This window comes from Cebus imitator, unplaced genomic scaffold (genome assembly GCF_001604975.1).
Source record: "Cebus imitator isolate Cc_AM_T3 unplaced genomic scaffold, Cebus_imitator-1.0 Scaffold6, whole genome shotgun sequence".
Taxonomy (NCBI): Eukaryota; Metazoa; Chordata; class Mammalia; order Primates; family Cebidae; genus Cebus; species Cebus imitator.
This window is the reverse complement of record NW_016107321.1, coordinates 3,796,158-3,823,806: the sequence shown is the minus strand read 5'-3', so window position 1 is coordinate 3,823,806 and position 27,649 is coordinate 3,796,158. Positions and strand designations below refer to the sequence as shown.

Here is a 27,649-nt window from a genome sequence, read left to right as displayed (position 1 = left end):
CAGGCCGTGACCCCACAGATGAGAGAGCTCAGGGGACCCGCAGGCCGTGACCCCACAGATGAGAGAGCTCAGGGGACCTGCAGAGGGAGGACGCCCAGGGAAGTGCGCTGCAGGGGCTCCGTGCTCTGCTGTGCTGGAGTGACAGTCGCAGAAGGGAAGAAGGGTTCTGCAGCACAGGAGTGCACGTGGAAAGGCCCAGCCCCGGGTCTGCATGGCCAGGACCTGCCTCCGAGGGCAGGCGAGCGGTGCCAGCGTGTGTGATCACGCAAGCGTGCCTTCACTTGTCTTTCCATCCCAATCAATCTTCTCTTTCATCTCCGCTCTCCACAGTGCCTGGCATTTTTAGCTTTCAGCCTTAAGAACCCAAACCCTAAAGTTTCAACATTTTGTAGTACTTTGCAACTTACATATGGCTACACACATGCTCACTTCATTATTTATGACTCGGTAGATCTTACTGGCCCTGTGTGGCAGGTGACGAAAAGGCTGTGAGCCTTTGAGCAACCGGCCTGGAAGAGGAGGAAATCGAACCAGGCCTTTGATGACCTGCCAGGGGCCATTTCTGCTGCCCCAGAGCGAACCTTCGCGCACCAGGGTGCCGTGGAAACGCACTGCAGAGCGGTGGGGCCGTCCTGGCGTCGACTCAGCGTTTCACAGCGCGAGGCCGAGCCCGAAGGACGCGCTGGTTTTCATGGAGCTTTGTCGCAGCCATTCCATCCCATCTGCGTGTCCATTTAGGCGGCGGGTCCAGGGTCACAGACTCTAGAGCAGTGGCATCACACCTGCTTTACTTAAACTAGCAAACGCTTCAGAAAATACACTCCCAAGTCACGGGGGATCTGGAGCTCCAGGAATGATAAATGACACCCGCCTCCCAATTCTGGGACTGCGCTTGTGTGTGAAGGCAGTCAGGGCTGAGACGGCTCTGTGGGGAGATCTGGGGCTAAATGGAGCAAAAGATCTCGGGTCCCCAGACCCACTGCTGTCCTCCGCTGTGGGAGGTGTACCTCCCAGCCTCTCCCCAACTGCAGCTCTGAAGGGATGGTGTGGGGAGCGTGGGCAAGGGGCCGTTCGTTGGGAATTGTGAATCTCGCATCTTGATCGCAGGCTCCAGTCTCGATTTCCCTCTGAGGTGGTCTAGGCATCCATTCCTTTGCCCACCGAACCCCTCTGCTGAGATGCCCACAATGAACGCGTGTCTCCCTGAACAACCTGCTTCGGCTTCTGTCTCCTCTTCAAACCAGCAGCACCACCAGGGTGCCAAGCTGGGCATTCCTGCATCGACATTCACCAGTCACGTCTCACCCTGACTTCTAATGCATGGCCGAGTTCCGTGGATCCTACCTCAAGCCCGTCGCTTCCTCTGTATTCCCTGGCTGCACTCCTGGTGCCTAGCATGTCTCTGGTTTGGCTGTTTTAGGGGGTGCTCTGCTGCACTCCCAGCCCCACCCACCTTGGGACTGAGGTCCCAGCATCACATCGCGGAGGCTGGGCAGCTCACGCCCGGTGGTGGAGGGCGGATGTGAAGGGCCCACCTCTAGCCTCCCTCCTCTGACTCCCCTCAGTCTTCTGTGGCAGCCGCACTACAGCTGGACTCCACTCTGCCCAACCCTGCTTCCTTCTTCTTGAAGGTGCTGTCGAGAGCACCCCTGAGAGACCCCTGCCCGGGAATGTATAACCTGTGATGCTTGGTCTCTGGAGAGTCCTAGGAAGCAAACTCTACAATGGAGTTAGAGTTGGAGTCCCTCCTGCCAGTGGCCAAAGAGGAGCCCATCCCTGTTGGGAGACAGCGCTGGAAGCTCTGAGGCGGGGGGCCCAAGGAGCCAAGGGAAGGGCCAGGTGGCGTGCAAGTGCCTGGTCTCTGTGGCTGTGCAAACAGGCAGACCCTGTGGATTCCAGCTGCTGTGAAGGGAAAAGAGGTCACACGGGGCTACCTGCAGGCCAGTAGGAGCATCCCCGTAAAGATTTTGGGGGTCCAGCAGCTGAGAACGATGGACCACTTGCAAAAGAGCCCGGGCAGGCTACCGAGCCCTGCGGAGCTGGGGCATCTGTGCAGCAACGCATCCTGAGACAGAAGCATGGCACCCAGGACCAGGCCCAAGTGGGCCCACGGGGCGAGAGCGAGCTGCACAGGCAGGTGGCGAGACCCCTGTCCACCCACACTGTGACGTGACTGCCTCTCCCTGGGCTCACAACCGGGGTCCCACGGTGGGGCGGCGGGGCTGGGGGATTCCTCATGACACAGTGAGGGATCCAAGCTCAGTTCACAGTTGAGCTGGCTTAGTGTATGGCCGCAAGCCAAAAACGAACGTCGCTCTACAGTAACCCTTTTCAGGGTTGAAAGAGGGTGGGGAGAGGAGCCCCTGTCACTGGGCAGACCCTTGGGCAACGCACCTGCTGTGGTCTGAGTGTCTGTGTCTCCCCAGATTCTTATGTTGAAACCTAACTGCTAAGTTGGTGGCATTAGGAGGTGAGGCCTTCGGGAGGTGACTGGGTCGTAAGTCAGAGCCCTCATGAATGGGATCATCACCCTTAGAAAGAGGCCCCAGAGGGCCCTGCCTTGACCCTTCCACCATGTGAAGGTGTAGCTAGAAGACGTCATCTACAAACCAAAACATGGCCCCTCGTGAGACCCGCAAATCTGCTGGAGCATTGATCTTTGACTTCTCAGCCTCCAGAACAGCAAGGAATAAACGTGTGTGGTTCATAAGCCAGCCAGTCTACGGTATTTAGTGACAGCAGCCCAAAGAGATGAGACAGGAACTGACAGGAGACCATGTGTGGAAAGGAAAGAGTCCTGAATCAGGAACAGATGCCAGCTCCTGAGCGGTGGCAAATGTCTTCAGCTTCCTTGGGTCAGGGATGGAGAAACGCTGGAATACAGGACAGGGGAGACACGGAGCTCTGCAGAGCAGGCACATGGACAGACCAGTGGGAGGGGCAGGACCTGTGAGCAGGTCTGCACCGCGCGGCAGAGCGCACAGGAGCGCCCTTCAACAAGCAGGTGGAGCGATCCCACCAGTGGGCGGCCGCCAGCCTCTGTCACTGGCCACAGCAGTCCTCGGCCAGGGCACTCCTGCGTGGGGCAAGCGTGGTGGTGAGGTGAAGCCCTGCCAGGCCCCCAGCTCGGGCATCCCCCCGTCTGCCACACTGTCAGCCTGCTGGCACGAAGACTGACACTGAGTCCCGAGTGTGGCACCACTCCTCAAGGAGACCAGAGAATTGGCCAGTGGTGCCAGGTGGGTCACACTGTCACCTGGGAAGCTGCAGACACTCCACCTTGACAGGAAGTGACTCCTATTCTGGGTGTGGGTTTGCCTTTCTTGGCAACAGAGCCTCAGTCAGCACTAGCATCTGCAGGCTGCCGGGACCCAGCATGACACTGCATTGTGTCCTAGTGGGCTCATGCCCATGGGGACACTGGTCCTGTCACGTATCCTACTGCCCAGAAGCTGCTGACCTGATGCAACTGATGGACCAGGCTTGCACGTTGCAGTGGGAGCTGCACTGCGATAAGGGTGCTGTCCTCTAAGATGGGGGTTACGCTCTCAATCAACGACCGCCATGGTGCGGTGCGTGTCTCCGGCAGGTAGAACACAATGGGGCGGAAGCAGGGATGGCCCCGCCCCTCAGTCCCAGTGCCCACGTGGAATGTTGTGCTCTCCATCTGTGCAGCCTGGCCTTGCACATACGGAGGCCCTGGCTTCCAACATGGGAACACTTCTCCCGGAGACACAGCAAGAGTTCTGGTCACTTTATGTTACATCTGCCAAGTGATTAGCAGATAGAAACGGAGTCACCATCCTGGAAGGGATAACTGATTCTCAGGAGGAGGCAGGGCTGCTGTTATGGAATGGGGTATTTAAATGGGAAGAATGCATTTGGTACCCAGGTGGTTCACTGTGGTATCTCTTGGTCCTCCCCTGCCCAATTTTGATAGCAAATTGTTCAGTCGCCATGCTTTAGAATGGCAGGCACACAGGAGCTGGGACCCATCAGGGATGATGTTTATGTCGCCCCACCAGGTAAGCCACCTTGAGGTCTTATCTGAGGGCGAGGGGAGTCCAGAATGAGTAGGAGAGAAGGAAGTCAGCTGCAGCTTCCAGACCAGCTGTGGCAGCGTGAGCTACATGCAGTTCACCCGGCTAACCTTCCATGTGTACATCCCCCAGTCCCTCACTCCACAAAGCAAACGTCTCCAGGCAGTGCAAGGGGCAGACCCCTCCTCCAGGATGGATGTCCCCACTGCTGGGTGTGTCAGCAGCAGACAGCTCTCTGCCCAGTCCCCACTCAGGAATTGCCCTCTGCTGAAGGAAGCTGCTTCTCCCAAGGTCACTCCTCCTTGTGGGGGAAGCCCACATTGAAAACCTGGTCTGTGCATGGGGATGGAAGGCCCGACCACTCTGTGTCCATGCAGAACAACTCGGAAGCTCATCCACTGCAGACCTGCTTCTAGGGCTGGCTGTGGCGGCGGCGGGGCAGCTCAGCCTCCCTTCGTCTGCCTGTGCAGTTGCCCACAGCATCCGCCAGTACACAGTCTGCACTCAAATCTCAAGCATCTCGAGTTTTCTTCCTGGAAAATACAAACTATTACAATTCCCTACGAAATGTTTTTTATATTGCAGCTGGAGATCTTTTGAAAGCACCAATCTGATGATGCCAATCTTTAAATAAAAATCTCCAAATGCCTTCACTGCCCTGAATTCCAAGCTCCGGCCCGCGACTGACAAGGCCCTTCATTTCCTGGCTCCGTCTCCAGCCTGTTCCGAGGTCACAGCCACCATCGCTTTATGGCACAATCAAGGGAGTCTCTTCCACTTCACTGAACATGTCACTCACGTTCATCTCCAGAACTTTGCACATCTCGTCTCTTTGCTTAGAACGGTTCCTTCCTGACCTGAAGAGCTCATCCCTGCAGGTCTCAAATTTCACTTTCTTTTTTTTTTTTTCATACAGGGTCTTGTTCTGTCACCCAGGCTAGAGTGCAGTGGTGCAATCTTGGCTCACTGCAACCTCTGCCTCCTGGGTTGAAGCGATTCTCTTGCCTCAGCCTCTGAAGTATTTGGGACTCCAGGTGCACACCACCACACGCGGCAAATTTTTGTATTTTTAGTAGAGACGGGGTTTCACCATATTGACCAGGCTGGTCTCGAACTTCTGACCTCAGGTGATCCACCTACCTCAGCCTCCCAAAGTGCTGGGATTACAGGTGTGAGCCACTGTGCCCGGCTCACGTTTCGCTTCTTCCAATGAACAATTCCTCCAACCCCGTGGAAAACAGGCCAGGTCCCACTTCTATGCTTCCATCGCATCCCAAACTTTCTCTTTTGTGCCTCTCAGGATACAATATTTTAATTATTTGTCGAACCGTTTTTCTACTTCACTAGATGACAAATCCCGTGAGAACAGAGGCCAAGACCAAGTCTGTCTTTTTTTTTTTTGAGATGGAGTTCGCTCTTACAGCCCAGACTGGAGTGCAATGGCGTAATCTTGGCTCGCTGCAACCTCCACCTCCCAGGTTCAAGTGATTCTCCTGCCTCAGCCTTCTGAGTAGCTGGGATTACAAGCATGGGCCACCATGCCCACCTAATTTTGTATTTTTAGCGGAGACGGGGTTTTACCATGTTAGTGAAGGTGGTCTCCATCTCCTGACGTCAGGTGATCCGCCTGCCTCGCCCTCCCAAAGTGCTGGGATGACAGGTGTGAGACACCGCGTCCAGTCCCAAGTCTATCTTTAATGTTGTATCCAAAATGCCTGGCACTATGTGCATGGTAATAAAAGGTGCTTATAAATGTGTACTGAGCATCCTTTGTTTTCCTTCTTTCCACTAGTTACAAGAAACTCGCACTCAGTTGAAATGAGGTTCAAAGGCACATAATGTAGGAAATGTAACACAAAGCTGCGCCAAAATTCCACTTGTAGATGTGTTTAAGATTTAAAAAATGTTCATTCTCAACATTAAAAAAATAAAGATATTTAACAAAAACATATGGATTTTATGCTGCTGACGTCACAAGATCACACTGGAAGGCCTGGTACCATTGGGCTCACATTTCTGCTGGGTAAACATGGACCTGAGCTGGGGAGCTGTGCAGCAGCTGCCCCCACACCCCGAGCCCCTCACAACAAGCCACGCCCACTCCAGTTTGCCCCAGCATGGGGCTAGCAGTCATTACGCTTGCAGGCTTTGGTGTTGATGTGTTTCTGTTGTTGTTCTGCTTGTTTTAGCAGGAAAAGCAGAAGAAAAGTGAACGTTATCTTTGTATCCTTTTCAAAATACTGAAAGACCCAGGAAGTAGGCTTCGAGTCTGCCTCCTGCATTCAAGGCTTGGGCTGCAGTTGGCATCTGAGCTGGCCACCCTGGTACTGTGTTTGTCAAGCCAGCAACAGCCCGCTCACCTCCATCTTTCAAAAGGCGGAGTGACCAGTTACAACAGTTAAAGCACATCTCTGCTTTGTTGGGACCAGAATGGTCATCAGCGCTGGCTGGTGCCGCTCACAAAGACCTGGGTAGGATAAGGGTCTGGGGCTTGGCAGCTCTGCGGCCCTGGTGGCCACTCCGCCCCTCTACGTTGCCCATGAGCAAAGTCTATCGCAAAAACTTGAGATAAGTCTCAAAATAAGATGGTGTATTTGAAAGTGCTTTGTAAACAAATGCCATAGAAGTGCACATGATTATTTTTATCCCAAGCAAATGGTGGCTTTATTTTTCTAATTTAGGAGGCAGACGGAAGGAACTGAGGTTCACTGTGGAAATGTAACTTTCTCTCATCATTGAAAAGGTTCCTGAGGCAAAATCCACCCTGAAGCCACTGTCCTTTCTTTTCCAATACTTGCCCAGCCTCCCGGTAGGGAGGGAGGTGTGTGGATGAAGGAGGGATTTCTCCTTCATTCAACAAACATGTAATGAGCACCTACTCTGTGCCAGGCACTGAAGGATACAGGTGCAACAGGCACAAACCCTGCGCTAACAAAGCCCAGACTTTTTGTGAAGAGACAGAGACACCGTACTTCAATGTGACGAATTTATAAGGATGTACAGTTGTCTGAAAGCTTACAGGACATAGTGTAGTGGGGAGGGCAGATGGCTTCTAGAGGAGGTAACATATGATCTGGGCCTAGAAGGTACAGCAGGAGGCATGGCTGGAAGGCAGGCCTGGGCGCAGTCCCCTCAGACACTGTAGATATATTAGAGAGAGGAGTTGCTGCTCCCAACTGCTTAGATCACTGACACGGATCTCCTCTGTGGCTTCAGATAGCACCACTAAAAGTCTGGAAGTCTCAGTCTGCCCTCTTGTTGAGTAGGGAGAGCAACATAACTACTTAGAACCACTGGGAGAATGAATCAATTTATGTGGTTCGCAAGAGCAAGTGTTTAGTTATCAAAAAGTCCCCGGGGGAATACGCAGAAGGAACGGGAACACGGGGAGAACAAGCAGGGAAAACCAAGGAAAGCAAATGGGTTGGACTCTCATTAGTCAGTGACGGATTGATCTTCTGTCACGGCCTTCCCAAACTCCCAGCAGTTTCAACTTAAACCTCGTTCAATATCTTAAAACCAATTTAAAGGCAATTTTTGTGATTCCTTTTTTAAAAAAAAAATTGCGTTAATCAAAAAATGCATGAAGTTTTAGGTCAGTCTAACTGATAGGAAAAGCTGATTGGGACCCAAGAGCAATGGGCCTGCCTGGCTGGAGAACGTAATGTGAAGAACAGAAAGCAGTCAACACTCAAGGGAAGAACAGCGGAAGGAGTCACAAATGGCTCAAAGCCAAGAACCCTGCAACAGAGTGGAATTGAAAGGGAAGCGTGAAGAGGGTTGATGAAGGTAGTTAGTTGGTATTAGCAAAACTCAGACATGAGAACACATCTAAAGCCTTCAGTTCCCAGGGGGGCTGCAATTAGCTTTTCACTGTGAGATGTGCGGAGTGTCACCCTTTCAGATTTCAGGTCAGTGAAACAGCAGAGGTCAACCTCCTGGAGACCATGCTGTTTGAGAGAAATGTAGGGAACAGAAAATAAGCCCTCTGTATCAAAATAAAAACACTTCGTTCTATGGTCAAATTGAATTGGGTCGTGAAATTTGAAGAAATACCTTGTTTGGTTTGTGCCTTCCCATGTCCAAGAGCAGCTATGGTTGAAATAAGGAAACTTTGAAAGGCTGGTAAATTTGCTCATAGAGAAGGTGCTGCTTCTTGTGTATTTTTCCCCCTCTCTGCTTTGCATCTGGAAGGCTAACTCTCATGGGCTGTGCCCCTAGGATTCCTTCTGGGTGGCTTTGGTGGGGTGTGGCCCACAGGAGACATTAGCAAGAGATTGGATGGTAGGAGGTAGGAGGCGGCATGTCCCTGCTCACTCCCTTCCCACGGTGGGAATATATCTGGGCAATGCTGGACACCCCATGATGACACCTCCTGTCACGAGGTCCCTTTTCCATAGCTACAGCTGACGGGCTTCACGGAACTCATTTCCTCCCGTCCCTCGGCAGGCCTGGGTGGCCATGGCTCCCCACTGATGCTCACTCTGAGGCTCTCGCCCTGTGTCCCGGCCTGCCTCTGCAGGTCATCCCTTTCTTTAACATCTCCTCCTGTGCCCATCTGGGTGGGCTTCTCTCACCTGAGGGACCCTGACTGAATCAGAGATATAGAAAACATGGCAGCAAAGCCCCTCGTTAGTTGCTTTCTGTTCTCTGGCAACCGCTAACCAGCAGACATCTTTTTTTGTCTTGTTTTGTATTTTTTTGAGATGGAGTCTCACTCTTGCCCAGGCTGGAGTGCAGTGGTACGATCTCAGCTCACTGCAACCTCCTCCCAGGTTCAAGCGATTCTCCTCCTGCCTGAGCCTCCCGAGTAGCTGGGACTACAGGTGCGTGCCAACACGCCAGACTAATTTTGTATTTTTAGTAGAGACAGGATTTCACCATGTCGGCCAGCTGGTCTCGAACTCCTGACCTCATGATCTGCCTGCCTCAGCCTCCCAAAGTTCTGGGATTACAGGTGTGAGCCACTATGCCTGGCCGGCAGACATCTTTTTAGTTTGTCTGGCTGGTTTGCTTTGTTTTCAAATAAGGTGATTGGAGGCTGGCCCTGTGATTGGGAGCTAGAAGCAGGAAGGGCCTTGAATCCCATGGGTCTAGCTGCCGGGCCGCTTTGGCCTGAGTTCTTTCTGGGATGACCCTGGCGTGGATTAACTATACCTCCTCACAATTCCTATCAGTGCAACCTCTGTGGCATCTACTGAAGCCACAGAAGCTCCATGGGAGCAGGGACGTTGTCTTGCTTTTTGTCCCGAGGGCCTAGAACCCCGTATTTGTTGAATGAATGAAATAATGTCTCACCAGGCGCAGTGGTTCATGTCTGTCACCCCGGCACTTTGGGAAGCTTGCTTGAGCTCAGGAGTTCAAGACCAGCCTGGGCAACATGCTGAAACCCTGTCTCTACAAAAAATGCAAAAAGCAGCCTGGTGTGGATGGCGTGTGCCTGCAGTTCCAGCTACTCAGGAGGCTGAGGTGGGAGCATTGCTTGAGCCAAGGATAAAGAGTCTGCAGTGAGCCAAGATCACACCACTGCACTCCAGCGGGGGCAACATAGTGAGACCCTGTTTAAAAAAAATGAAATAATATCTCTTTATAGATGCTACCATCACTCCACAAACCATGTATTAAATGTCTATGCAGCAGATGTCATCTTGGGCCCGGAGACTCAGGGACGCAGAGGGACGCAGATTGGTTGAAGAGATTCTGGCCTCTGCAACTTTGTCCATGTGGCACCCTCTGCTGGAATGCCCTTTACCACCCCGTCCTGCTGTCCTGACAAACTCTGACCCACCTTCCATGACTTTTCCGGGGAAGCCTGGAAGCGTTTTATATGAAGCTATAGAGTTGCTAACCTTTGGCTTAGCATATTACCATAATGATGATATTCATTTTCCAGTAAGTGTCCCCCATGGCTCCCCTGTGAGCCTCTGAAGGGAAATGTATGTTTCAATGCATTTTTTGAGAGAGTCTGGCAGCTGCTTCAGCCACCCAAATGCTGAATTTAGTGTCTGCTAATTGACATTGTTTGCAGACACAGTTCCCTTGATATTGGACATCTATGCTTTAGGTCATCTCTAACTTTCTTTTTCCTATTTTTCTGAATCCAATATTAAGGTTTTAATGATTTAAAAACATTTAATTTGGGCTACCTGAATCTTTAACACCAAGGTTGGGTGGTTCCTCTTGATTGAAGAATGAATGGGATTAAAGGGAGAGTCAGGTGTCCGGATGGCTTTAGGTTACGCAATGCTCTTCTTCCCCTTACAGCTACTGTTTCCAAATAAATACTGTAGATGCCAGAGTATCACTTCGTGGAAGCCTCTGTCCATGTTTGCAGTCTCAGAGCATATGGATGTAAATTGCTAGACTAACTCCATTTCCCAGAGCCTCAGGCGTACCCGCCTCCGTTACAGCGGTCCTGAGGCAGGGGTCTCTGGGCCATTACTGCTTCTGTAGTCAGTACCTGGTGAGCTCACATTTGAATGTCCCTGAGCTAAAATAAAATCAACAGAAAGAGCACTTGCTGCCTGGGCTATGGAAATGGGAACTCGGTCCTAAATCCACTCATATCCTCATGGCTGGCAATTTAGGAGCAGATGAGAAGACCCAAATTCACCAGTTCTATTTATTTTGCTATGCTAATATTGGATAAACTCATCTGCAGAATGCCATATTGGGATACACTTATTCATGCTCTGATTTTAGAGCATCCAGCTCTTTAACATTCTCTGCCGTAAAATTAAAATGTTCTGGAATTTCTATGTCTGTTTATTAGGTTCCTATCAGAAAAACGACTAAAGGATTTATTTGCAAAGATTTGGTGTTTAAACCCTTGTTAACATCTACAATGAAAGAAAAATAATGAGCAAATTCATCCACTGTGATGACGTTTTTAACTCTTTTAACCTGAAGGTTTGGTTGATCATAATTCATAAATAAAAGAAAATGAATTTGCATTTTCCTAAGACTGAGATAGCACCTTACAGAGTGAGGCTCTGTCCACACATTCTTTACTTAATGAGGACTGAAACACCAGTTAGCATTGGGTATGACACTGCTTGCTAAAGACAATGATATCCTTACATCATGTAATACTTCTGTACATGCCACTCATGGAGGCATTTTCACCAGAGATTCTAAATTAGGGCATTAAAAAAATTGAAGTGGAGTTAGTATTGATTTCTCTGATTTAAAGACTGTTAAATTGTTTTATTTCCCCTCTAAGGACTCCCTTGAAAATGCTCACATGCCTCATCCCTGTTCCATATCTGTCCAGGGAAAACTTTCTTGGACACGCCCCAAATGGCCATGGGGAAGCCTATGCTGTGCCCTGAGGAGGGGAGTCTTTCTGGGAGAAGCCAGGGTCCCCATTCCCATGGCTACCAGTCGGCTACCAGTCAGCTACCAGTCTGCTGCTTGCTTTTTCAGAACGGAACTCTCCGTGACCTCTAGGAAACAGCTGCAGTCCCCCAGTCCCCCACCGTGTCGGTAGCCCTGCTTGGAGGAAATGAGTAGGGCATTCTGTACCTGAGGAATTGTTCCGGAGGCTTCAAATAGGGCACTGCACTCCCCTTCATGATATGCTTCTTTACACTCCTGGCAGAAGGCAAACTGCAAAAGAACACACATCCGTTAATGAGGGACATGAGGTTGCATTTGGACATAGCACATTTTCCTTTTTCCAAACAAATTCTATTCATTCCTCTGGCTTGTGCGAAGGTTTCTACATCAAATTACTTTTTTTGCAAAAAGAAATCAAGTTATATTTTGATGTGATTGTCCACTCTTTACTGAAGAGTGTTCCAAGCACCAGAGCAGGGCTACAGAGATGATAAGTCACATTTCCTCCCTTCAAGATGCGTCCACTCTAGTGGAAGACAGTGATACGGTTTGGCTGCATCCCCACCCAAATCTCATCTTGAATTCTAGTTCCCAGAATCACCATTACGGGGAAAACCCAGTGGGAGGTAATTGAATCATGGGGTTGGTTTCCCTCATGCGATTCTCGTGATAGTGAGTGAGTTCTCAAGAGATCTGATGGCTTTATAACGGGCTCTCCACTTTGCTCAGCTCTCAGTCTTCTCCTTCCTGCCACCCTGTGAAGAAGGATGTGTTTGCTTCCCCTTCTACCACGATTGTGAGTTTCCTGAGGCCTCCTCAGCCCTGCAGAACTATGAGTCAATTAAACCTCTTGCCTTTATAAATCACCCAGTCTCGGGTATGCCCTTATAGCAGTGTGAGAACAGACTAGTACACACAGAAACGCAAATGCCCACAGCAAAGCTTAATTGGTATTAGAATACAAGGAAAAAAACTTCATTCAAGACATTCGCACTCAATGTTTGTTTGCGTACAGAGAAGATTTATATGCCCACGTCAGTGGACTTACTTTAATATTGAAAGCGTATTACAGAAAAAGAAATGGGTGGCTATGGGCTGAATTGTGCCCTCTCATCATTGACAGGCTGAATCAGGACCTCAGAGAGTAACTATATTTGGAGATAGGGACTTTGAAGTGATAAGGGAAGCTGAGGTTGTTAGGTGAGGCTTTATTCAATCTGACTGGTGTCCTTACAAGAAGAGGCAATTAGGACAGAGACACGGACTGAGAGATGAAGAGCAGCATTCACCATGGGACTGAAGACACCCAAGGGAGCAATGCCCTCTACCCGCCGTCTTACAAAGAAGCAAGCTGGATGAGTGAAGGCCAGATAGGCTTGTTCAGGGCTGTCTGTCTGGGATCCATGGACCCCTCCAGAAAGCACATCCCATTCTCACTGTCACCAGCCATGCTCCGAAGTGGCTGTCATGGCTGAGGGGTGGGTCAGCAGTGGAACACACTGGACTGGAGCCGTCATCCCATCCCCTGCCACCTGAAACACCTTGGGAAAACCGCCTTGGTTTCTGTGCCTTGGTTTCTCCCTCGGAAATGCCAGGATAACAATGATCACTGTCTCATATGACCCCTGGGAGAGGTAGTGAGATAGCACATGCTGACTGGCTGCAACCACAGCAGACGACGTGTTCTAAACTTTAAGGAGATGGTGCCAGCCAGGGACTATTTTGCCCCTACTCCATTTCCGAGGAAGAAGTTTCCTCACCAGAGAACTGGTTTCTTTCAATGCACATTTCTTTAATAAGCAGTGGGCAACATCTCCCACAGCAGAAACTGTATTCAGAGAAGGCATTTCAGCAGAGAAGAGGGGTGCTGTCCACGAGTACAGTGTGTAGATGATGGTGGTGGTCTTGGGGCACAGAGGCAAACTGACAGTACCCTCTTTCCCTTGAGAGGACGACTTTACATCTCTTCTGCTGACAGCCAGTTGTGTTGAGTACCTGGCTACTAGGGTATGGTGGAAGTGATGGTGTACCACCTTCTAGGTCCAGGCCTCAAAAAACCAGAGACTTCCATCTCCTGTTGGGATACTTGCTCTTGAAGCCCAGCTGCCATATGATAAGGAAGCCCAACAGCCCAAGAGATGCCCACATGGAGAACTGTGGCCTCAACAATGGCCCGGTCTGAGCTTTTAGTAGACAGCCAGCACCAACTTGCCAGCCATGTGACTGGGTCATACTCCAAGTAGACTGCTGTTATTTGAAGCCATTAAATCTTAGGGTGGTTTTTACAGAGCAATAAATATCTGAAACAGTAATAAATAAGAATATAATATGCTGAAAGTGATGTCTGGAAGATTCAAATGATTTTCAGAGAACTAAAAGTTCTCAGACTAATATTTTATAGCCTAAGTCAGGAATTTAGCCTAGTTTTGATTAAGACAGGTTTGATTTGAATTGAAAAACAAAAATAAAAACAAATAGGATATAAAACCAACTCTACCCCAAAATACAGCATAATTCCTCTTTGCTTCAAAAAAGAATAGCCTACCCAATGCCATTTTTCCTTCATGTTGTCTTCACCAGGTGAACAGACTTTTCTCCTTCCCTATGTCCAATTTCTTGTTTTAAAAACTCATCTGAAAAGTATTTTAATCTCAGAACATCAGAAACAAAAAGGAAAAGCATTTTATAAGGAAATAACCTCCTCTGAAGTATGCCACAATAGATCTCCAAGCCATCACTTGTAGCATATGATATTCTTATTTCTTCTCATAGCAGAGAGACTGAACTCAAATTTAGTGAAATGTAAACTTTATTTAAAGGTTGGTGGGAGAGCATGTGTGCATCAGAATGTCCTTCACCAACATTACCAGGCTTCAGTTTCTGATGTTTCATTTTCCTTGAACTAAAAGTGAATTCACTGAATAGTGAGTTGGGTTCCAGGATTTTCTTCTATTTTTAAGAACTGTTATTTGTTAATACTTGGCTCTGCTTCACACTCATTCCTCTGCTCTCACATGCTTTGTTGGAAAAATGTGGATGGAAGGCCCAGTCATAGAGAACTGGCAATGGGGTCTCAGCCTACTGCTTTCTAGAGAAGCAAATCTGATCTGTTGGCGTGACAGGGAAAACCTTTCACGTCTTATTAGCTAGTGGATGAGATATAAAATCAGTTTCACAGTAGAGGAACACCCTGGAGGTTGATCAGTTTGTCAGAATACATAGGCCTTTCCTGACACAAAAACATTAAATTCCCTTTCACACCAGTACTACAAAGAATGGGCTACTGAGAAGTAACAGAAAGGGAAGATTGTGTCAAATGAAAGCATCCCCACTCCAGCATGGCAAAAGGCAAAGGAATGCTGCAGGAAAATTCTGGTGATGACTTCACAGAATACACTGGCTAATTTGCTTCTATTCAGAGTGTTACTTTAAACTTAGACATGTCATGCAGTGGTCCTTCCCAATTAAGTAACATGAATCTGTCTCATATGCGATGGGGGAAACGTCTAGAAGGTCTGATTTGATCTTGGAAATGTTTGAGTTTTCAATCACATTATCCAGAACTTGAGACTCCCAACCTTCAGTTGTTATGTTACACACCAGAGTGCCCTGCAGTGCCATAGCAAACTCATGGGGTCCCTGGGATATTCCAGGATTTTCAGTAAAACATAGCCTGGCTGATGAACACGATGTGGTTTATTAACTCAAGGCAGTTCCCAGTGTTCACGTAGATCGTGCCACTTTCATTTTGGTGACATTCTATCTTTGCAAAGCTGGGTTTTTAGAAGTTACCAGAATAGAAAACAAGCACCACATAAACATCCATTTGGAACAAAGATTTGATTATTTAAGAATAAGTTAAAGCTCATTGTTTATTTCCATTTATGTGAATTATCATTTCAGATAACTATTCAGTTGCTAAGACATTAATTCTTATGATGCTATGTGGCCCTAAATCTTTCATAATCACAACTGTTAGGCATTTCTTTTGGCCTAGAAATGCCATGAAAAATGAACTGAGCTGCTAAGGGCATGGTGAACAGAAGTCTGGGTTAGGCAGACACAAAACTCCTTCCTGAGACTGTGTTTGGGCCAGTTTGTAGACATTTCTCATGGCATAGTTGTTTCTAGAGAAAGGGGAAGAACGTCGGCCTAGCTCCACCAACATATTCACATCCATTCTGCTGATCTGCATGTCTCATATCTGGGGCACATGAATCCTTCTTTAACCAGCCATGTAGAAGGCTGAAATTTACATAGGGATTTTCTATTACTTAAAAATGGACTCATATTTGCTGAGGCTCCCTGAAGACGCATAATACCTCTCCAAACCTTATGAGGAAGCATTAACCAAATGGAAGTTAGTGTACCAGAAACATGTAGTATTATTTATACAGTATACGTTTTCAGGATTATCTTCTCTTGTGGTGGATCTAACAAATACCACCCATTTCTGTACGTTTCTGTAGAGTTGTTTTTTTTTTTGAGAATTTTTTATTTTATTTTTATTTTTTATTATTTTTTTAAAGACAGGGTTTCACCATGTTGGTCAGGCTGGTCTTGAACTCTTGACCTCAGGTGATCCGCCCACCTCAGCCTCCCAAAGTGCTGGGATTATAGGCATGAGCCACCATGCCTGGCCTTTTTTTTTTTTTTGAGAATTTTAAAACGTCTTTAAACAATTGTAAAAGTAATACCTACTTATTTCATTGGTGCTCTAAACTCTATTCCTTTACAGATTTGGTTAGAAGGCAAATACAGGGACTGTATTATGATAGCTCCTGTGAAGAGAGTTTTATGTATCAACTTGGCTAGGCTACGGGCCTCAGTGACTCAAGCAGACACCAATCTAGATGTTTTTGTGAAGGTATCTTGTAGATGTGATTAGGATCTATAATCCGTTGATGCCAGGGTCACCTTATGTTTGGGTGCCACTGTTGGGTCACCACTTTCGGGGGTCTGTCCTCCAGACTTTGACTCAGTGACTGATGAATAAAGTACACTGACACACAGATATTATGCTTTGCTAGTTCAGCTGAGGATCTGTGGCCACTTACAGTCTCCCTGGAGAGTGCTGTAAAGAGATAGCAGCCGCTGGCCTTCACTAGCTAGTGAGACTTGCATTTATTCAGTAAAGTTTAATTGACAAAGGCTTGAGTCAACACTACTAGAGGTTGAAGATTAAAGGCCAGGTTCTGATGCCTACACCAAACACTATTAATGGGCAATATCCTTGGTCAATCTCCCCTCAAGAGAGCCATTTGGAATGAGCAAAGGTTAATGAGTAAACAAGTTAGTTAGGTAAACCCCCTACATTCTTTTCTTTCTACTCTAATTTATTTAAGGGGACAAGGCTGCCTTCAGCCAAGAACTATAGAAAAAAACCTTTAGGCCTTCCAAAGGGATTTGAGGATATATTCTAAAACATTCTCTAACATTTTTCCTTTAATATTTTTGCCACCACCCTGACTGAATCCCCACAAATTGATTTTAAGTAAGAGAGATTATCCTAGATAACCATGAGGGGGCTTATTCAGTCAGTGGAAAGGCCTTAAGAGCACAACTGAGGCTTTCCTGAGGAAGAAGAGATTTCACCTGTGGACAGCAGCAGCCAGCTGTGCCCAAGAGTTCCAGCCTGTCCTTCTTGATGGCCACCCTGTGGATTTAGGAGATGTCTACCCAGCCCCAAAACCATGTAAGTCACTTCCTTCCAGTAAATCTCTCCATATGTATGCATATATACACCCTTATAGATAAAATGTGTGTGTGCCTGCATGTATATATGTAGGGATATACACATACATATGCATACATGTGTGTATGTGTATTTGATATACACACCCTGCTGGTCTGGTCTCTCTGGTGAAGTTCTGCCTGATAAAGCTCCTATAGAAAAAATTTAACAAAGGTCACTTTATTCCCAGTTTTTGCAAAAGAAGTGATGTGAAAACAACTAAACTTTCCTCGATATTTGCAAAATTATAGTTCAAACCATATATATATATATAAATTCCAGGTAGTTGTATGGTAAATTACTCTCAGAATTCAACACCAGGAGTAAGTTCACCACTTCCAATAATGTGGTGGTTTCCTTTTATTTGACAATGAACATGGTCACCTAATACATTCTCCTCTGATATGTTTTCAAGCTTGAGAGCTTGATGCCACACTTCCTTTTTCTTTTTTTCTTTTTTTTTTGAGATGGAGTCTTGCTCTGTCATCCAGGCTGGAGTGCAGTGGTGGGATCTTGGCTCACTGCAACCTCTGCCTCCTGGGCTCAAGCAATTCTCCTGTCTCAGCCTCCTGAGTAGCTGTGACTACAGGCATGCGCCACTACATCGGGCTAAATTTTTGTATTTTTAGTAGAGACGGGGTTTCAGCATATTGGCCAGGCTTGTCTTGAACTCCTGACCTCATGATCCACCTGCCTTAGCCTCCCAAAGTCTGGGCTTACAGGCATGAGCCACTGTGCCTGGCCAGTGCCACGATTCTTAACTCTAGTCATCAGCTTATCCTAAATGCCTAAAAGGAGGTAGAATTAACAAAACAAAACAAAACAAAACTATTTAACAAAGGCTAATTCAGTTAGTCGATTTTTTTTCTATTGAGTAATAGCTAAAGTATTCTTAACATTAAAGTCATATTTTTGCCTTGCAACTAATATGTGCTGTGTATTTACTTTTAGGATGAGTAAAATCTTGGCACTAAGCAACATATAAAGAAATAGCATATTGTAATCTGTGAAATCATGTACTAGATCTTTATATTTTTAAATACCAGATGTAGACTAGTGTTTAGAAGTGAACCCTTTGAAGTACACAGACCTGAAGTCTGACGCCTCTTGGATCATTTATTATCTGTGTGATTATAGCATCTCTTTGCTTTAGCTTTTTTGCATCTACAAAGAAGAAATAATAAGGCAATGAATATTTAACACAGTTTCTGGTACACAGCAAACACAACAAATGGTTTTCTCTAATGGGCTATGATGTTTTACATGTGGCATGAGTCTATAGAATAGTAAGAGCGTTGTAAGCGCCTTGTTAATTAAAGCAGTTCCCAGAATACTGATGATAATGACTGATGTGAATCTCGGGTGAAACTGAAACCTCCCCAGCAACGCCACACTGGTAAACTCCTCATAGGACTGCTCTCTAGAAAGGGATGAGGCCTTTCTTTGCTGGTATACATGCCAAGGTAAGTCACTGTCAGCCCTCTTACATGCTCTGTACTACCAGAAAGCTAGGTGAATGTTCTATCACATCAATCATTCAATATCATGTCAGCGGAGTAGTCATTTGATTGACGTTTGAGTTTGATTTCCCATATTTCCATAATGGTCACATTCAAAAGGGGCTGTATGTGTACATTCTTTTTGGAAGCATGAAAAGGAACCAAATGAACAGCTCCCAATGCAATCAAAATATTCCAATGGCTGCTGATCAGTCAGGTTGAGAGCCAGTGGGTACCTACGAGCAATGACCCTTCAGATAAGGTTTTGATCCTTAAAGTTGAATGATCTCTATACGAAAGCCAAGATTTCTTTGTGCCTGTTTTCTACCATGGCTGCACCTATTATAAAAGTATTTTATTATGTGCCGTTTATTTTTCTTTCACAGCTCTGAAATTCTGTGTTAAAAGAATAGGAGAGAATCAAATACCATCTTAACACCCCTTACTAGAGTCAAGGGAAACATCAAAGGCATGAAGCACACATTTGCACTTCTTTGGGAATAGACGAAATGTTTTTCTCTTTGTTATGTAGCTTTCCAGAAGATGGCAGCAGAGATGTGTGAGTCCAGCCGCAGCGTGTTAAAAAGAACAGATCAAAAGAGGAAGTCTCCCTAGGAGTGACCAGCCACTGATATATGCAAAACTCGTTCTGACAAGACAGTGCATTGAACAGAGATGGTGTTAGATTACAATGCATTAAAACACAATTTTGAAAAGAAGAAAGTAAGGTTATTTCCTTTCAAGTACACAACATCTTAAAATCACAGACTCTCATGGTGTGAGGCAATCTTAAACTATGCTAAGCTGCAGATGCTAACAGACGGAGACAATGTTCTATATGTGGTCTCTGAAGGGCTAAGAAGAAATCGTTTTCAGGAGGCTGGATACAGCTCTGTAGAGTAGCCACATTCCTTTGTCTTTCACAAATTCTCTACTAATCCCCAAGGATTAATATATATATTTTTGAGACGGAGTCTCGCTCTGTTGCCAGGCTGGAGTGCAGTGGCACGATCGATCTCTGCTCACTGCAATTTCCGCCTCCTGCGGTCAAGTAATTCTCTTGCCTCAGCCTCCCAAGTAGCTGGGACCACAGGCACCTGCCACCATGCCTGGCTAATTTTTGTATTTTTAGTACAGACGGGGTTTCACCATGTTGGCCAGGATGGTCTCAATCTCTTGACCTCATGATCCGCCTGCCTTGGCCTCCCAAAGTTCTGGGATTATAGACGTGACCCAGCATGCCCAACCAGTCCCCAAGGATATTAAACAATGTCAATTAGTTTCCCACAAAATATTGTGACCTCTAACACCCTGCATCTCTGGACTTAATTTTGTTTTAGGTCTGCTCTTTGAACAGGCCTTTACTTTCTTTGGTTTGATTTCCATTCATGGGAACTCTTAAAAGAGCCTCACAAAATCCCCTTTTCTTACACCATCATCTGTTTCATCAAGCGTGTGCATGTCACTATCCCATCTTTCAGCTGTGCAGTCTGCAATGATGCCCTCACTATGGGTACATCTGGTAAGAAACTTATCACCACCTGTCTCAGAACTAGGTCCCCTCAGAGGAGATGAGCTCATCCATGAGGAGAAAAGACTCACACAGCTTACTTTCAACAGGCTGACCTCAGCACCTTAAGTTAGGAGATGCATGATAAGGTGGTGCTCCTGGTGATGGCTCTGCTGGGAATTAAATGTCCAGTCTATAATTACGGACAAAGACATTTGCATTTACTTCCTAATTCAAAATACTTTTGATTCTTTCCAGAACTTGAAATGAAAATAAACTTAAAAATGCTTATTGGCCATTTATTTATTTATTTACTTGAGATGGATTCCTGCTCTGTCACCCAGGCTAGAGTACAGTGGCTTGATTTTGGCTCACTGCAACCTCTGCCTCTTGGGTTCAAGTGATTCTCCTGCCTCAGTCTCCCGAGTAGCTGGAACTACAGGCACATGTCACCATGCCCAGCTATTTTTTTTTTTTTGTATTTTTAGTAGAGATGGGGTTTCACTTTGTTAGCCAGGATGGTCTTGGTCTCCTAACCTCATGATCTGCCCACCTCAGCTTCCCAAAGCGCTGGGATTACAGGTGTGAGCCACCACGCCTGGCCCTTATTTTTTCTTTTCTTTAAGAGTGTTACTGAAATATAATTTGCAGAGTCATGGGTTTTTAAAAAAAATAAGTATTTTTTAATGCAAAATACATGCAGGTAGCATACGTTCAAAAGGTACAGAGTGAAAAATGTCTCCTTTCCTCTTCGGTCAGCTACATAGCTTCTCAGAGACAGTCACTGTCACCTGTTTGTATCGGCGTTGTTCCAGAAATATATTATGCACTCAATCATCAATGTATGCTATTTTTAAACAAAAATAGCCTATAAAATATTGTATAATGTGTCGTACTCTGCTTGCCGGTTTTCCATTTAATGCATCTTACAGGTGGCTCTCTCTTAGCACACAGGGAGCTGCTCCATTCTTCCTGCACAGCCACATAATATTCCTGATAGATATGCCTTGATTCATTTCAGCAGCCCCTCCGATAAGCATTTAGGTCCTTCCAATATTTTGCCATCACAAACAAAGCTGCAGGGAATGTCCTGCTCTTCGGGTCATTTCACACATATGAAAGGAAATCCGTGGCAGAAATTTCTAGACATGAAATGGCCGGGTGAAAGGGCATATGGACTTTACATTTTGATCGCTTTTGCGAGTGTTGTCAGTTACAGGCTTAGCAGCAAGGTGTGTGGAGGCTGCTTCCCCAACACGCTGTGGTCTCAACCGCCGCTTTTGTCAAGCTGCATTAAAAGAATATCAAATGTATCCCAGCACTTCTGCTAAGGCCTTCTTTATACATGTTGTATCACCACCGAGATGTGTTCCTAGCCAAAGCAATTACTCTGCGCCACGTTTAAGTCTTGTCTATACGGCTAAAGCAGGGTCAGGACCCGCCTGCGGTCAGGCCCACTCTAATCTTCCTCAGCTCAACACACGGGGAGCTGGTCGTCTCCTCTTTCTTATGGGCCTGAATCTGGCCTGCTTGCCAGGAAAGGCCTTGCAATGAGTTTAAGCCCAGTGGCTTTAAACGCAGACAGCCAACAAATTGGAGGTCCAGGTTAGAGAGAAAGAAACAGCAGATGGGGGAGCGGCAGCTTCCCTCGCTTGTGGCTGTGTCCTGAGCCCCAGCTTTGCAGACTTGGCTCTCAGTGTCACTTGCCAAGTGCCCTGACTGCAGCAGCCGGCCGGGGACGGGGGAAGCTGGGGTGGGAGCGCTGCAGCGTAGCGACTCCGTGTCCCTAATCCTCCACTTGCTTTCTTACTCTCTCTTTACTGTAACTATTTCTGAAAGCAATTCCTATGGTGACAGTCATCTTCCCAGTTCCCCAGCGCTTGCATTTGTGTCATGACTTCCCTTGTTTCCCTTAGTAGGACCTAGTTGCAAGTTGGAACTCTTTTTTGGAGACATTGTCTCACTCTGCAGCCCAGGCTGGAGTGCAGTGGCGCAGTCACAGCTCACGGCAACCTCCACCTCCTACGTCCTGGTTCAAGCAATTCTCCTGCCTTAGCCTCCCGAGTAGCTGGGATTACAGGCACGTGCCACCATGCCCAGCTAATTTTTGTATTTTTAGTAGAGAAGAGGTTTCACTATGTTGACCAGGCTGGTCTGGAACTCCGGACCTCGTGATCTGCCTGCCTCTGCCTCCCAAAGTGCTGGGATTAAAGGTGTGAGCCACTGCGCCCGGCCTGTATCTCTTCTAAGTATTCAATGATCTGTTCATACCATCCTAAACAAACTTCTTGGTGGGTGAATTTCTATATCTGAGAATTCCCTTTACCATCCTGCAAGACCTGCCTAATTTTGCTTTAAAGTGGGCGTTTCTCAGACCTTACCGAGCAGTTGGCTCCTTCTAGAAACAGAGCACTGGTCACAGAGCATCAAATTCAACGCCACTTTCAAATATTGCCATTCATTAGTGGGCCCATTCAAATATTGCCATTCATTAGTGACCATGTTTGAATATGGCCATTCATTAGTAAAACGCACAGCATATGTCTTCTATAATTTTTAACTGGTCTCTAATCCTCATGACCTTATCATTTACAATCTGTAGCAAGGCACTAGACTCTGTAAAAATGATTACACTATGCCAGTAAAAATGTGAAATCCAAGCCATATGGCAATTTGAGCCTGATTTGTCCCGTGTGCCTGTGGGCATCCTTATGCTCTCCAGCACAGCAGGGGGGGCGAAATGCTTCCCCTGAACACCTGGGCCCACCCCAGGCGACTTGGGGCAAGGCCAGCTTTGGAAAGGGGCCCGGCCATGTTGGGGGCATCCTGCCAGCACATCTTATAGACTTTTATCTTTGGAGTTTTGCAGCTCCTCAATGATCACTCAATAAATCAGGCAAAATCATACACTAACCCCTTATTACATATTGAGCAGTCTCATAGGTGCCCTGCGGGTATACCTGTCCTGGCTTCTTTCCCCTGCAACCTCAGCCAAAATGATTACGGTGTTTTCCTCCCAAGCACTCTTTCTTTCTCTTTCTCTCTCTCTCTTTCCTTCCTTCCTTCCTTCCTTCCTTCCTTCCTTCCTTCTTTCTTTCTTCTCTTTCTTTTTCTTTCTTTCTTTCTTCTTTCTTTCTCTCTCTCTCTTTTCTTTTCTTTTTCTTTTTCTTTTTGAGACAGAGTCTTGTTCTGTCACCCAGGCCAGAGTACAGTGGTGCGATCACAGCTCACTGCAACCTCCACCTCCTGGGTTCAAGTGATGCTCCTTCCTTAGCCTACTGAGCAGCTGGGACTATGGATGTGCACCACCACGTGTAGTTAGTTCCTGTATTTTTAGTAGAGATGGGCTTCACCATATTGGCCAGGCTGGTCTTGAACTCCTGAGCTCATGATCTGCCTGCCTCAGCCTCCCAGAGTGCCGGGATTATAGGTGTGAGCCACTGTGCCCGGCCCCAAGCACTCCTTCTTACACATACCTCTATTAAGCTGTTTCACCTCCTATATGAAACGGTTCCCACCTATCTCCTCTTCTAAATGGATAGGATTTGTATAGTATTCATCTTTGTCGCCCCAAGATTCCGGTGCTAGAACACAGTAGGTGATCAGCGTCTCTTCGTGGAGCTTACAGCTAAGGTGGACATTTATCACGAACAAAAGGGCTGGAGGGCGACTGTGTGCTGTGTGATACAATGTACAACCATGGGTCCAACTCAATATTCTTGTGTAAGTCTCAAGGGTCCCATAGAAGAGATCCAGGTGGGTTGAGGTCGGTGGGCAAGAACATGTGGAGATGGCATTTGTTTTTCTGTCCTTCACATTTGTCCCTTTAGGGAGCAGTTCTGACATCAGGCTTAATCCATTGCCTCTCTTCTTACAACTTCTCAAAATCTATTCCACCCATAACTCCTCTGTTAAGGTGCACTTTGCATATGGCATATTTCCATTTGGAGAGGTTGCAGTCACCTCAGCTTCGAGTCAATTCTAATTCCATGCAGTTACCATGAAGTTGCGAGGACCTAACAGAGTAACGGGAATCAACAGACTTGCAGAATGAACAAGCCATAGCAGCTGGAAATACCTCAACTTCTGAGAGGTAGAGGAGGACAGCACACTCTTGAGGAAACCCAGCACTGAGAATGGAGAGGTCAGTCCTGAGTGTAAGAGGGATAACTAACACTTTCAGCCGGGGAACTTTCTTTAGTGACCTTGGAGCCCACAATTTTGGTCCAATGGTTCAATGGTTGGCTAGATTCAGAGGGGTAAGGTCACAGACATGATGGGGTAGAGACGGCCTCACAACAGAGAGCTCTGAATCAGTTTGAAAACAGAAAAGGTTGATGAAAATAGAGAGAATGAAGATGCTAGCAGGAGAGAGGGCAGGATGGGAGTAAAGTCCCAGAAAAAGTCAAGGCCAGGAAGACACAAACACTCAAAGGTTTATGGCTTTCAATGGAGGAGGACTAGATTTTGTGGCGAAATCCTGGGAGGGTCACATTAGTGAGAAAGTTTTCTCCAGGAGATGACACCTGTGTCCTTGGTCTTCCTAACAAAGCACCACAGCAGCTCTGAATCTTCTGGAGTCTAGGGGAAGAAGAGAGCCACAGACAGAGAAGGAGGCTGAAACAGTCACTGTCAACTGAAGCATCCATGAGACACACATTGAAGGGATGCCCACCCATGTTGAGAACTAAATTCACATCACAGCACTGACTCTAGTTAGTTCCCTAGAATGTGGTTCCCAGACCAGCAGCATCAGCATTACCTGGGAGCATGTCAGAAAACCCGAATCTCAGTCCCCACCCCAGAAGTACTAGACTAGAATCTTTCATTTTACCACAATCCCTGAGTGACTTGTATGCACCATTCAGAGACCCTGTTCTAGCCCATCCATTCAACCAAAAGTTCCTGAGTACATGCTGTGCATTGCTGGGGCCTGCAAAGATGGACATATGTAATTCTGAGTTTCAAAGCAGTCACAATTCACCTCTCCTTTGCTCTACCCAATCCTCCTTCCATTCCACAAGTACTCATCAAGCATGTATCGTGTGTGAATGGTAAGGCATTGGTCATTCTTTGTGGCCTCACAGAGTTCACAGTCAGCTGTGTCCTGATCATATGATGCATGTGAGGTTCCTTGGGAGCAGAGTATGAGCAGTGATTCAGTGAGGATACAGGGAAATACTGGGTAGAAGAGGGCACCGTGCTCCCTTATCCTGTCCCCATATAAACTCCAAAGCCCAGGCTTCATAAACAGAGGAGCAGATGAACAGAAGAGCAGCAGAGAAGGAGAGAAGAGAAGGAACATCTGAATGTCGAGAGGAGTGCTGCTGCAAACAGTTAGAGAGCAGACTGGCTGCTCGATGGCCAAACTCCCAGGGAAGATCATCTTTCCACTCCATCCCCTTTCCAGCTTCCCATCCATCCTGCTGACAGCCACATCTACTACTCATCAAAACCCTGCATTCACCATCCTTCAAGTCCATGTGTGACCTGATTTTTCTTGGATGCCAGACAAGAACTTGGAATATGGAAAGCTGTCACACTGGCCTTCTGCCCTTGCAAAAAGGCAGAGGGTCCACTGAGCTGTTTAATACTTAAGCTGTCTGTAGACAGCAAAGTTAAAAGGGTGCACTGTAATACCCACTCACCTGGGCCTCGGGAGTCACTGGCTACCACCCCTAGATGCTACCTTGGGGCCAGAGGCCAGAAGTGCTTGCCCAAGCTCCTGCACCTGCCCATCTGCATGCTCCCCCTCCCGTAAGGGGTTTGAGCAGTGGTGGGGGCTGAACAGACAAGCCACATGCCTGTTTCATATCCTTCAAGGGGGGTGGTCAGGAACTCTCCAGTTTCAGCAGAAAGAAGAGGAGGGTAAACTGGGACCACTGGAGTTTGCTGGAAATGACAGCCCCAGAGAGCACCAACCCAAGTGCTAGGCATGGTGGCAGCACTGCCAGTGTAATACACTCTGCTAGTGTCGTTCTGCAACACTTTTGTCTTTTTGATTGAAACCACTGTAAAAGGACACAGTGCTATCCAATTGAAACAGCAATAATGTTTTTTTTTTTTTTTTTTTGAGATGGAGTCTCACTCTGTTGCCCAGACTGGAGTGCAGTGGCATGATCTCGGCTCACTGCAACCTCCACCTCCTGGGTTCAGGCAATTCTCCTGCCTCAGCCTCTCCAGTAGCTGGGATGACAGGCCCATGCCACCACATCCAGCTAATATTTGTATTTTTAGTAGAGATCGAGTTTCACCGTGTTGGCCACGCTGGTCTTGAACTCCCAACCTAAGGTGATCTGCCCACCTCAGCCTCCCAAAGTTCTGGGATTACAGGCATGAGCCACTGCACCCAGCCCAACAGCAATAATTTTTAATGGTCTAGTAGCTACATGAAAAGAGGAAAAAGAAACAGATAAAATTAATTTCAATGTTCTACTTAACTATAGTCAAAATTGCATTCTTTCAACATGCAATCAATATAAAAATTGGTAATGAGTTATTTTACATTCCTTTTTACTAAGCTTTTGGAATCAGGTCTTCTTTTACACTTCCAATGTATCTCAATTTGTAACCAGGTGTCCCAGGGTCTTGGCCTCTCCTTCCTCAGGAATGGGGAAAGAGGCCCTGGAGGTGCAGTGGGCTTACCATTCATATAAATATCACGGACCCAAAGAGTTTTGCAGAGAGTGATTTATTCGGCAGAGAGAGAGAGAGAGAGAGAGAGAGAGGTAGAGACAGTTCCCACACTGTTGAGAGAGGGGACCCCAGAGAGAGAAATATGCACAGGTAAAGAGGGACAGATGGGCCGGGCGCGGTGGCTCACACCTGTAATCCCAGCACTTTGGGAGGCTGAGGCCGGCGGATCACGAGGTCAAGAGATTGAGAACATCCTGGCCAACATGGTGAAACCCTGTCTCTACTAAAAATACAAAAATTAGCTGGGTGTGGTGGTGCGTGCCTGTAGTCCCTGCTACTCAGGAGGCTGAGGCAGGAGAATTGCTTGAACCTGGGAGGCGGAGGTTGCAGTGAACCGAGATCGCTGCACTGCACTCCAGCCTGGCGCCTGGCAATGAAATGACACTCTGTCTAAAAAAAAAAAAAGAAAAAAAGGGATAGACAGCTCCCTTGTTGCCGTAGGAGGGGATCCAGAGAAGGAGTCTGCAAAGGTAAGGGGCAGTAGGGTATTAACTTTGAAGTTATTCCTGCCCCATTCATGTTCTTGTCCAGTGAGAGGAGTTCTTTCCCTCTGGAGTGATTGATCTTTGACTCTGATCCCAGATTGGTTGCTTGGGCCCACAACAGAGCCCCTCCTTCCAGGGCTTTTGGCGGGCTTTCTGAACAAAGGAAGCCCTTTGTTCAGAATTTTATGGAGCCCACACTTGGAAAGTTAGACAAAGAACCGTAGGTTCTCGGATGGGGAGGTGGATGGAGGCATGGCACTGGGAAGTTCTTGCCTTTGAAATCATGTCCCTTGTGGACCCAGGAAGAGAAGTTATCATAGTTCCTCAAGTTGAGACTAGCCCTATTC

At 47.0% G+C, this 27,649-nt stretch overlaps 1 protein-coding gene across 2 annotated transcripts in view; it reads right to left on the bottom strand.

Moving 5' to 3' along the window:
- The window catches only part of PRKN (parkin RBR E3 ubiquitin protein ligase), a 1,415,352-nt gene that overhangs the window by 22,743 nt on the left and 1,364,960 nt on the right, over positions 1-27,649 (bottom strand). For both annotated transcript variants that reach the window (XM_017537276.2, XM_037741740.1), the window contains exon 10: positions 11,565-11,648. In XM_017537276.2, coding sequence (XP_017392765.1) covers positions 11,565-11,648 — 84 coding nt within the window. The remainder of the gene's footprint in view (positions 1-11,564; positions 11,649-27,649) is intronic.